General features: G+C 39.8%; 1 protein-coding gene across 1 annotated transcript in view; it reads right to left on the minus strand.

The window, feature by feature from the left end:
* Positions 1-12,755, minus strand: part of HYDIN (HYDIN axonemal central pair apparatus protein) — a 417,349-nt gene that overhangs the window by 243,392 nt on the left and 161,202 nt on the right. Inside the window, exon 10 of the mRNA XM_029925166.1 lies at positions 7,361-7,544. Within this exon, the coding sequence (XP_029781026.1) occupies positions 7,361-7,544 (184 nt within the window). The remainder of the gene's footprint in view (positions 1-7,360; positions 7,545-12,755) is intronic.

A 12,755-nucleotide genomic window follows, 5' to 3' on the forward strand; every position in this document is an offset into this window, starting at 1 on the left:
GATTGCCACTTCAGATAGCTGTGAAATTAGGTGATTAACTAGTTGTTACTTAACCTTCTAATTTCTGTATAAGTCTAATTACATGAAACAGAAGTTGGTGTTTTGATTTTTTACTTTGCTTTTCTGTTTGGAGTGTCATTGTAACTACTGTATTGTAAAGGACGGAAAATAATTGCATATGTTACAAAAAATAAATTGTGTTATATTAAAAAAATAAAAGATGTGTTCCATCTTCAGTGAGATACTCCAACTTATATACAGTGAAAATTCCACTGGGGTTTTATAGGAGATGAGGCAGTTGTGTGCGATTTTCATGCCCTTCTCTAGAGAGAAGAGATTCTTGTCTCCTTCAACACAGAAGGGTGTTAACTTATGTAATGAGCCATGAGGAACTTTGCTGCTTCAGACTCCCCCAGGCCTCCCTCCACCTACAATGGCTCTCCAGTACAACAATGGATATACCAGCACAATTGGAAAAGGTTTGCCTAAGCACAAAGATCTGAGAGGACGAACAATAATAAAAGGAGACTGAAGAATGGAAAACCATGCTGACAGAAGAGCTGGGACTTGTCAAGGACACTTTGCGCTCAGCAGATTCCTGTCCTCCGTTCTCCTTTCTGGTGTCCATTTCCGAGGAGTCAGCTCCCACATGTTTGCAATGTGACTCATGACTAATGGTACAAGAAGTGGAAGGGGTTTGCAGCAAAAAGCTAGATCTTTCCTCTTTGGCAGCCATCTGGGCTTCCACCCAGTCTGGTTCTGCTGAACCTACATCCTCTGCCGATCTGGGAAAAATAAAGCAAACTAAATTTGAGCTGTGCTTTCAGTCTGAATTGCTGAACCACATGATTCCTGTAGGCTTAGGTGATGACAAAGCATGGTTTACTATTACTTACAATAAACAAATTACCAAGTTTCCTTCCATTTTTGAAGCTGAGTTAAATTAAGCTAAAGCTTCCCTTGGAATACTGGATGAAGGGTTTTTTTAAATTAATTTTTAAAAATGTTTATTTATTTTTGAGAGAGAGTGAGAGTACGAGTAAGGGAGGGGGAGAGAGAAGGAGTGAGAGGATCCGAAGAGGGTTCTGTGTTGACAGCAGAGAGCCTGATATGGAGCTCAAACTCATGGAACCATGAGATCATAACCTCCGCGGAAGTCAGACACTTAACTGACTTGAGCCACACAGGCGCCCCTGGATGAAGTTTTCTTTGATGGAAAAGACATTTGCTAACAGCAGGAGAAATGCTTTCCCTGCTCACCGATGTGAGGCAATCAGTGAGGACCAGTTTGGGCAAATACCTTTAAATTCTCAGGTCTTCTTCCATTTTGCGAAAATATCAACTGTTCAACATCCAGAAAATTGCTGCATCTTTTAAAAGTGTGACCTGAGCCAGTGGTACCAGAGTCCAGAGATAAGGCCAGCATATCTGTGCTGTGATTTCTCAGAGGACTCCCAGAAACCCATGGAAATTTAAAGCTTAATTCTCTTTTTGCCCTGTGATATTCTTCTGCCTCACAGTTCTCAGAATTGTGGTTTTCATCTTTGAATCTCTCTCACCTAGGTACCCGAGAGACCTAAGTGGAGGATAAAATATAATGAGACTGTCAAAATTTTTTATAGCCAGAGTCCATCTAGTAAAATAGAATATTATATTTCTGAAAGTAGTCAATTCCACTTGCTTTTCTGGAAGACACAAAGCATGCATAATAGACTCAATTTTGCAATTTTTTTCCAAAGGGGGGAAAATGATACAGAAGCAGATAGCTTGAGAAATAATCAGTATTCTACCAAATTCAGTACCTTCCCTAGGGAAAGCATATGTGAAAAATTTTAGGCCAATACTCCAAGTCATTATCAAAAGAATTGACATGAGAAATTTGATACAAATAGTAGTAATATACCACAGGCATTGATGACTAGAACAAAAATCATGGCTACCACTAGAATATCAGTAAATTACCAAGTGAAGCTAAAAAAAAAAATCCACCCAGACCCCTGTCCGGGCACCATAGGGACAGTGACTAACGTGAATCTTAAATCTACTTGCTTTAATCTAAAAGAGCCTCTAGAATAGGAATGAAGTTTCCATAAAATATTCAATATGCAAAGAACACATTAAGGTCTAAACTAACCTTGGTTTTACATGATGCACTTGAGGAACCAAGATATTTAGATAAAGGTCTGAGAAAATAAGCATATTATTTATTTCTTTTCAGATCTAAGGTAACAGATGTTTTTTCCTTAAAGGTTACCTCATTTGGAGGCCATGTTCTTTCTCAGTGGACACAGAGGCTGAAAAGCCCATCAGAAAGCAAGGTGGTTTCTAAGCCACTGCATCAGCCTTTTATTTTTATTTTTATTTTCTGGACAGGGTATCCATTAGATTGATTGTTAGATCAGTAGGTGAGACTGCTTAGTTTTAATCCTCCCTGATTCTACAGTGAATTAAGCTCATATCAAAAAACTAATTAAAAGGAATCACACCCTAATAAAAAACTAATCACTGATGCATAGCTCAACTGTCAGAAATTAAATAGTGGCCATTTGGCATAGCTGATCTAATACACAAGCAAGACACAGAAGAGAACTTCAGGAGAAAACGGTGATGAACCCGCCAGAAAAGGGTAGAAAGACTTGTAAGATATCGTGATGAGCTCTCAGTTGGCTGGTTCTCTTCTTAGCCACCATTCTCTGTGAATTTACAGCTTCTCCTCTCTTTTTAGGGTCCTCAAAGATGAGCATCTGAGGGTTGTCTTGGACCCTGTGCAATTTTCCTAGTTTGCTCTGCTCTTAGAATTTCCATCTTCTTTACATGCCTTCAATGAAGATCTCTATATAGTACTCACAAATCTTGCTTTTACTTCTGAATCCACTCTTACAAATTTAGTACTGCATTTCCAAAATATCTTGGATATCTAGTGTCATCTCAAATTCACCATACTCAGAACCAAACTCATCATCACCCACTGATTTCCATTTCTCCCTGCCTTCTTCCTTCCTCCCTCCCTCCCTTCCTTCCTTCTTCCCTCCTTTCCTCCCTCCCTCTATTGGCATGGTGGTAGGCCTGGAGCACAGATAAGGATAAGGCACTCCTTGACCTTAAGGAGCTCAGAGTTTGTTCCAAATTGGAGAATCAAAACTTATGAGTAAAAAAACCAACAAAAACCCAAGTGTCCTACCTCAACATCCTTATTTTGTGTACTGGTGACCAAAACCCAGAGAGATCAAATTGCTTGTTTAAGGTCACAGATGCTATTGGCAAAGCCAGGCTTTAAACGCAGTACTCCTGATCTGCTAATTTCCATCAAGGACATCATAGTTGTCCCAAACACTCTACTTCAGATCTGAGGAGACATATGATCCCTCACCATGTTCCACCCTCAACAACCAATTAAATGCACTTTAATGACTTTCTTTTGAACATCCCTCACATCTGCCATTTCCTTTGCTTCCCAACCATCGCAAGGCCAACCATCCAGGTCATCATGAGCTTCACACATCTCCCTGAACTTGCCTGCAGAGATATTCAGCCTCCCTGGTACTTCCTGCACTAGCACATTTCCCCTGCCTGACCTGCGGCCCCCTCCCGTCCCCCTCCAATTTGACCCACTAGTGGCTACCAAGATAACGTTTCTAAAACACTTTGTACGCATCACACACCTGCTCCAAACCCCATGATGAATCTCAGATATGCTCAGCATGCTGTGTGGGAGAAGAAGTCTATGCTCAATGGAAAATACCACTTGCACTCTACCCCTTAGAGAATTACTTTCTCTTGAACTAGTATTTCTCAAGCATTTGGAGCACACATTACCACCTCTCAGATCCACTGATGGCAGAAACACACTGTGGGAAGCAATAGCCTGTAGGCTACAGCTCGACAGGTTGGCCAGGCAGCCAAGACTTCCTCTACTCCCCTTCCCATCCTTCCATAACTGCCTTCTTCAGCAAAACTGGTCCATTAGTCGTTATTTAATACTTTGTTTATTTTCACAATTTCTCCAACTGGAAATATTCTCCTTCTTCCTTTTCATTTACTTAAATCTTAGCCTTCCTTCAAAATTCAGCTCAGGTATCATCTCTTCAATAAATCTTTTCCCAACTCTCATCCAAATTACTGTAGCATTTATTTACTTGTATCAGAAAACCAACCAAAGTCTCAATAGCAGAGACTTTGATTTATATGTATAGCTCTCATTTGGGTCAAGAAACTAATGAAATAGCAAAATTTTCCCTATCAAATACCTTTAAATTAATTTACAAGGTAAGATTACATTACATTCACAAGAACTGCATTCCTCTATAAAGTTATCAGGATCTTGAAAGAGGGGGTAAAAGGAGATTTAACATCAATAAATAATTCACTATTACTAACAATGAATTCTGCTGTTTTTTTAATATAGTTTATTACCAAGTTGGTTTCCATATAACACCCAGTGCTCTTCCCCACAAGTGCCCTCCTCCATGCCCATCACCCCTTTTCCCCTTCCCCCCTCCCTCTTCAACTCTCAGTTTGTTCTCAGCATTCAAAAGTCTCTCCTGATTAGCCTCAGTCCCTCTCCCCAACTCTTTTCCCCCCTTTCCCATTCCCATGGTCTCCTGTTAGGTTTCTCCTGTTAGATCTATGAATGACAACATATGGTATCTGTACCTCTCTGCCTGACTTATTTCGCTTAGCATAACTTCCTCAGAACTGGACCCACAAGTGTACGGCCAATTAATCTTTGACAAAGCAAGAAACAGTATCCAGTGGAAAAAAGACAACCTCTTTAGCAGATGGTGCTGGGAGAACTGGACAGCAATATGCAGAAACTAGACCTCTTTCTTACACCATACACAAAAATAGACTCAAAATGGATAAAGGACCTGAATGTGAGACAGGAAACCATCAAAATTCTAGAGGAGAAAGCAGGTAATAGCCTTCTTGACCTCAATTGCAGAAATTTCCTACCTGACACATCCCCAAAGGCAAGGGAATCAAGAACAAAAATGAACTATTGGGACCTCATCAAGAATTCTGCTGTTTTGACCAGAATAACTTTAGGAAGACACTAGGAAAATTTCATGCCTTCTCATTTTGCAAAAATTGTCAAGAACCAGCTAATGAATGCTATCATGAGAATAAAAGTGAATAGTGTGCAGAAAGAACAAAATCATCACAGATGACATATACACCACTTACACTCTAAGTGAATATTATTCCCTTCCTGTTTCCAGTATTTTTTCACATGATATAAACAAAACTAGTCTCATTTATTTAAAAGGTACCATTTCTGTGTATCATTATTAAAAAAATTTTTTTCCTAATGGTGAAAAGATGCCTTGTGATAATAATGCCCAATTCAGTTCCTATTTAAAGTTTAAAAGCAATAATTAAATGCCATATTTAACACACATGTATCTCTGCAATCTCCCTAAGAAGCTTCAGGTTACAGAAGAGCATGTGAAGAGAAGGAAATCTGAGGTAACCCTAGTCCTTCTACTCTCTGAGTTGAAAATGTACAAAACTCAACTGTGGACCTCCCACCTCCTCCTGACCACCAATGTTTGCCATCCCAGAGCCATTCACTCCTCCAAAGCTATGACAAACAGGAGAGCAGTCATCAGTCTGGATCTCCAGTATAAGCTAAGAAGAACCTTGGACTGTCTATACTCTGGACCGTACTGGTATGTCTAAGATGACCATGACTGACCGCTCTTCCTTGACTCTGCTCAGCTCAGCCCATGCTTGCTTGGACTTACAGTACCTTCCTGATCTCTTTAACATCTTCAGGCTTGACCTATTATCATAGGGACCAGTCCCATTCCTAAGACTGTATGTTCATCTTGTTGTACCCTTTTGCTGGTCTGCCACATTATATGTGAGGATCCCTTTGCTCGGTTGAGTCATGGACAGTCTTCTGAGATGAGAGATTTAGCCTCAAGCCATTATCTCCAACCTTATTATCCCACATGAACCTTTCACTTCAAGCAAAGTAATTCACTCATGGAGCCTTGAATTATATACATCCCCCATTTGATTTTTCAAAAGTCCTGTCCTGTAAGACCCAGTTCAAGGCTCTGCTCCCAAGAAACCTTCTCTAATTTGGCCTCAGCCTCTGAACTAGTGTACTAACTGTATTCACCAGAGATTCATGCAGCAGGTCCTGCAAAACAACCATCCCAAAGCCTGTCTCCAAGGAGAACACTCTGTCTTGGAGAGTTATAATGCAAATGATCAATTAAAGACTTAGAAATCTTACATCAAAGAAACCTTTCAAACAATATTGAAAGCCCTATTTTTGAAACTTATTTGGCTATGGAATCCCTTTTCTATCTCATATCCTTTAATAACAGTTTTTAAGCACAGATATAAGGAAAATAGGTCTCCACAAGTCAGTGGCATTTCCCATAAGTAATCTTGTATTCTAATGTGTCCATGTGCCCATGTCTTCTCTCCAACTGGTTGGAGTAGTAATAATCCAGCAGCTCCGATTAGCTTTGGGCTTTCTCAACATCTATTGCTATCTTTACCCTCACATCATTCTATGCTTGCCAAGTGTAAGGTCATGCACAGTGCCTAGCACATAGTGAATATAGAAGATTCTAGCTACTTTCACTTTGAAGCAGTAGAGAATGTGGTTAAGAGTTTGGTCTGTGGAAAATGACCAACCCTGTTCTAAGTCTGGCCCAGCTCTCACCGGTGAGATTGAGGACTATGTCTGTTTTGCTCATTCATGCCTTATACACACACAGTGCCTAGCACGGAACATACAGTTAAGTATTTACTGAGTGAATTAGGAAAACACAGTTCTCAACCCAAATGATTTTGTCTACCAGGAAGACATTTGACAATGCCTGGAGACAGTCTGGGCTGTCACAATTAGCATCTGGTGCGTGAAGGTCAGGGATGCTATTAAACATCCTACAAGGTACAGGACAAAGAGCTATCTAGCCCCAATTGTGGAGAAACCCAGAGTCACACTGATCAGGGATAAATTTATAGATACAAACACTATTTGGCTTCAAGTAAGTTATTTTTTCTAAGTCTTAATTCCCTCATCTGTAGAATGCAGAACTGATTATATATTATAAGGTTATAATAAGATAATATATATACAAATGAGATAAATTGACTATCACATATGAGATGTTTAATACAGCGATTGGTGAAGAGAAAGTATGACCTATAAATATGACCTGTGACCATCCTTACCATCAGCCTTTATTCATTGTCTCATAACAATATGAGGCTTGCAGTTAAAATCCTGATGGGCTCAAAACTCAGTTATCAATTCCAGAGTGAGTAATTTTATCAAAATAAGCCCTGCACCCCCATTTATGTCTCCTGTATAGTCAGATTTTATTTATGTGCTCACCAGCGGCTCAATAGTGAAAACGTCATTCAAGAAGAGCATGCTGTCTTCCTGAACCAGCTTCCTCTGATTCTCAAAGGTGCGGGACAGAATGGAAAGACGTTCTCGGAGTGAAGGATCAATAATGCACTCTTCAAGAAACTCATCAGTTTCATGGTTTTCCTCTTTGCTCAGATCTTTACAGACCCTAAAGAAAATAGAGGAAATGTGAGATTCATTTTGATACTCCCATGAAGAACATTGCAAAGGGCTCCCCTCCAGTCCATCCTCCTGGAAGTGGTCCTGCCCATCACCCCGAGGTGGTCCCTCTTTGCTCTAAGTCTGTAACATACTAGCTGGGTGACTTTGAACTTTAACCTCTCAAGAGCATCAGTTTGCTCATCAGTTAGTCACTTTCTTCAACAAGCCCTCCTGGGGTTCCTGTTCCACTCAATGCCAGTTTACTTACTCATGAGCCCTTATGTATATTTAGACAAATATTATTTTCTTTCAGGTAATTATGTTTCCCAGGCTGCTTTTTTTAAGTTTATTTATTTTGAGAGAAAGAGACCACAGCAGAGGAGAGGCTGAGAGAAGGAGAGACAGAATCCCAAGCAGGCCCTGAACCATCAGCACAGAGCCCAGTGCAAGGCCTGAATTCATGAACTGTGAGATCATGACCTGAGTCAAGATCAAGAGTCCAATGCTTAACCAACTGCACCACTCAGGCACCCCTTCCAGGTTGGTTTTTTTTTTTTAAATATTTAACATATACCTTGCTTCTTACACTTGAAAAACAACTTTGTTTCTTTCTAAACTTGCTTAGCTTTTTAAAAAACGTTTACTTATTTATTCTAACAGAGACAGAAACAGCGTGATTGGGGTAGAGGCAGAGACAAAGAGAGAATCTCAAGCAGGCTCTGTGCTGCCAGTGCAGAGCCCGATGCAGGGCTTGAACTACAAAAACTGTGAGATCATGACCTGAGCCACCCAGGAGCCCGTGCTTAGCTCTGACTCTTTCTCAGGTGTTAGTCTCCTAGAAAAGAGCATCTGGGACCAACCAGGACCAGTCTTGATTACTGATTCTACTACCATTTACTAGCTCTCTGACTTTGGGGGTTATTGAAGCCTTCACCTAAAAAACAGAAATAATAGAAGCTCCTCCATCATGAAGATGTGTTGAAGATTCAACATGATTAAGAACCTGGTGTAGTTCCTAGGACACAGCAGGTACTCAGTAAATACCAGTTTTCTCCCTGGGTCAACTATAGGCCATTACCGAGTTGTTAAGCTTCTAAAATGCTTGAACCACACCTAAAGAGAGCTCCTCTTTTCTCTCCTTCTAGCTTTAACATCCATCGTGATAAGTTGGAAAAGCAGCCTTCCCCAACCCTCTCCACACTGCCCTCACCAAAATTGTGCTTCTATTATTCCTAGTGTCTATTACTTCATCTGCACTTTGAAGACTGAATTCTATCTCCTGCCAGGATGAGTGACCATTTCCCCAGCCTTTTACCGGCATTACCAATGGTGAGAGTTAACTTATTTAGTTACGTGAGTGCTCAGTTAAGAACCCTGAATCACCGCATCCCTGCCCCAGCCCCACCTATTTTCTAAATGACTTCATGCAAACTTCACTGTTCAGCAACATCAAATAGCATCGAGCACAGTCCAGCCTATAGACTCTAGTGAATAGGGAAGAATTGTGTCACAGGTACAGTAATGTTGAACCAGTAAGGTTCCCTCATGTGGAGGTGCTAAAGACTCTGCTCCTTTGTAGCACCCTCAAAAGGTAGTAACTAGATGCTGAGAAGATTAAAACCTAAGGGCATGGGGCTTCAAGAGAGAAGTACTCCCATCTCCACACTTGGCATGAAAAATATGAAGCCATCCATCTTCAAATGGACCATGTGACCCTGGACACCGGACAGCTGTGTGATGATAAACTCAAGACTAGAGGTCCTCCTTTCTGTTTACGAAGTACCATTCAAGTCTTCAGATTCTTGTACAGCCCTGCAGAGGAGAAGAACCCCTCAAACACAAGTAAGATTAAACTTAACACTAGCCATATGGCAGGTTCAAAGTTCAATTAAAACGGATCTATCTAGAGAAACATATCACTTCCTACATCTGAATGGTGTAGAATAAATCTATGCTGACAACTTTGTGGGGGTTCTACTGAGGATTCTCAGAGTTTTTCTATAGAACAAACCTAGAATTATAGCCAAATGCTGTTAAAACAATGGCTATGATCTTCATGGAGAAATGGGGAGCAAAAATCCTCAACAGCCCATGCCAAGTCTCTGAATAGAATAAACTGTGATGAGAAGGAGTATGAAAGAATCTTGTATGATGTTTTATAATCTCTCAGGACAAGGAGGAGAAAGCAAGTAGAGAGGAATGAATCTTCCATTTCTGAAGAGATTAATTTCTCTGCAAGTCCCAGAATAAATATCAACAAAGAGGAAGACCCAAAGGATAATTTATTAAAGGTCCCTATATCTCATTCTGAAGGCTAAAGAAAAAAAGAGAGAAAGAGAGAGAGAGAGAGAGAGAGAGAGAGAGAGAGAGAGAGAGAGAAAGAAAGAAAGAAAGAAAGAAAGAAAGAAAGAAAGAAAGAAAGAAAGAAAGAAAGAAAGAAAGAAAAACAAAACAAAACATATCCCAGAACTACTTCCTAGGGGGAGAGACATCTTCGTTGCAAGAGTGTAGAGCCTGGGATTAGTCCAAGGTCCTCAAATTATGGACCTGGGTCCTAAATTTGGTACCAATATGTTCTGGTAGGTAAAGAGGAAGTCATCCTTCTTAGAATGGAAATAATAAACTTCCAGAAAGGAATAGGGTTCCCTATTCCTGATTAAGGCTGAAATTCCTCCACAGAGGAAAGAGATCTCCAAATCTTGACTCAGGCCACATCATCAAGATGCTGGAGGACAGAAACCACAATGGCTAGAATAGGGTCTTGAGAGTATCCATTAAAGCAATTAGCATTTTCAACCTAACAGTGAGCAAATTTCAGCCCCTGTAAGATGAATGCCTTAGGACAAGCTTTAATCTATATTATAACTGGAGAGCAATGGGCAGATTCTTGAGTTTCACCTAAAAATATACACTGAAGTTTAAATTGTAGGTCCTTGGGGAGCTACAAAGGCAAACTGTAGTCTCTCAAAGTATGCATGAGCCCATTTAGAATAGATCTTCTCTGTTCCAGGTTGAGGATCAAACTAACTGCATTTGCCTTGCTTTTCAAGAGGATTGGCATTCCATGGCCAATTATATCCAGGAAAAAAAAATTCATAACTAATAACATGAACTTTGATTTTAAAAAATACATTAAAAAATGAAAGTTGTGGCAGATTTGGGGACATATGAAGGCACAAGAGAGGCATAAAATAGAAAGGACACCCAGTCAAATAAGAAATTGGACATAAATGACTTTGTTTCTCCTCTTTTCTACCTCTTGCCCTAGCCATCTGGCCCTAGGAGAGGAGAAGGGAGAAGGTAAGGAGCAGCATACAATAAACTCTTCACTTAGATCAACCAATATAGTTTGGAGAAACAGGAGTTATGCTGCCATGTGTCCCCCGAAGAGAAAATGGAAGTATTCTTATTTAGTCATCTGAGTCCACTTTTCAAGTTATTATTAATGGAGGGGCATGGTCTTAGATGATGAAAGGAGGCTTCCAATCATGGTTATGGAAATGTTCTTTTATATTATTGCTTTGTTACCAAAAAAAAAATGCTACAGGATATAATAGAAAGAGCAAGAGAGATAGTAAAAGAAACACAATACAAGAGAAAAGGAAGAAGAAGTCTCAGGATAATATGAAAGAGATAGGGGCTGGGGCGCCTGGGTGGCTCAGTTGGTTTAGTGTCTGGCTTCAGCTCAGGTCATGATCTCACAGTTCGTGGGTTCAAGCCCTACATGGGGCTCTGTGCTGACAGCCAGCTCAGAGCCTGGAGTCTATGTCGGATTCTGTGTGTGTGTCTCTCTCTGATCCTCCCCTGCTCATACTGTCTCTCTCTGTCTCTCAAAAATAAATAAAAAACAGAAAAAAAATTGAAAAAAAGAAAGAGATAGCAGAATAAGTATAAGGGGAGGTAAAGTAGAGGGGAAAAAAGAAAGAAATATCCATCTGTGCGTAGTTTAAATTATATTCTCTATCCCTGGCATCTCTGATAATAACTGGCTAAAACTTTTCTTAAGTTTAACTATTGAAATTAACTTCCTTAAACACTTTTTGGACGTTGGCATGGCATCAATCATGTGTTATACATATAGGCAAACACACATAGTTGAAGCGAAAGCTGGCTTTCCTTCTGATAGTGTGTACCCCTCCTCCCAAAACGATTATGCCCACAGGACAAACAGGATATTGAAACACTGTGTTGACTGGCATTTCTGTGTTTGTACCTGATTTCCTATTTTATCTTTAAACCTGCTTGGACCATGAACGCTCGTGAACAAGCGAATCAGGACAAACAGAGCAGTGGATGAGCAGTTTCTCTTGTCATTTTGCACCAGTGATATTTCTATGCTATGAGGCAAACTGAAGTTTTTAGGCAGGAAAGGTTGTTCTTTGCTCACTTTTTAAAGATGGCACAGTGGTAATCCAGTGATTAAAGCTCATTGTTGGAATGATAAAGCTTCTGGTCCCCTTGTTCCTGCCATTGTCACAGCTCCTTCGGATTCAATTAGGGACAGCGCACTGGGGGCTTCCTGCCTGGTTTCCGTGGACCCAAGGCTTTTATTTTTATCACATACTAACTTGGTTTTAAACAAAGCTTTGAAGCTTCCCAGGGCTAATCTTTAATGAAAATGGAGAGGCAAATAAAAAAGGCTGAAATAAATTCCAATGAAAGCAGCAAAAGTGCTAATTCAGGGAGGTTGGAAGGAGACAAAAATGAAATTGGACTTTAAAAGAGGCAAGGACAGACTGAGTAAAAAGAAATACTCAAAATTTAACAGTGATGAGACTAGCTAAAAGAGTTTGGTTTTCCATTTTATTAATTTTCTCCACTGACTGAAATATCATTTTAAAAAGTAGAAGATTAAAGATACCAACAAGGGATCATTATTAAATTATATGGTTAGCAGGGAGTGAGCAATGCTACTAAAGCTGACAATATAAAAGTCATTATATCTAAGCCCTTCTTTTTCCCAATGCTTCCTGTTTTCTGGAAATATTTTTTCACTGAAAAAAAAAATTCCACACTGATCCCAATCCAAAAGAGATTATTTTTAGAAACTATGAAGTCTGACCAATCTGACTAGGATTATAAGACAAAATACAGACCTGTAGGTTAGTTTTGAAAGAATAGTGAAGAGTGATATATTCGGTCTTTATCTTTCTTTTAAAGTTATTTATTTATTCTGAGAAAGACAGAGACAGTGAAAGTTGGGGAGGGGAAGAGAGAG

Source organism: Suricata suricatta, chromosome 16 (assembly GCF_006229205.1).
Source record: "Suricata suricatta isolate VVHF042 chromosome 16, meerkat_22Aug2017_6uvM2_HiC, whole genome shotgun sequence".
NCBI lineage: Eukaryota > Metazoa > Chordata > Mammalia > Carnivora > Herpestidae > Suricata > Suricata suricatta.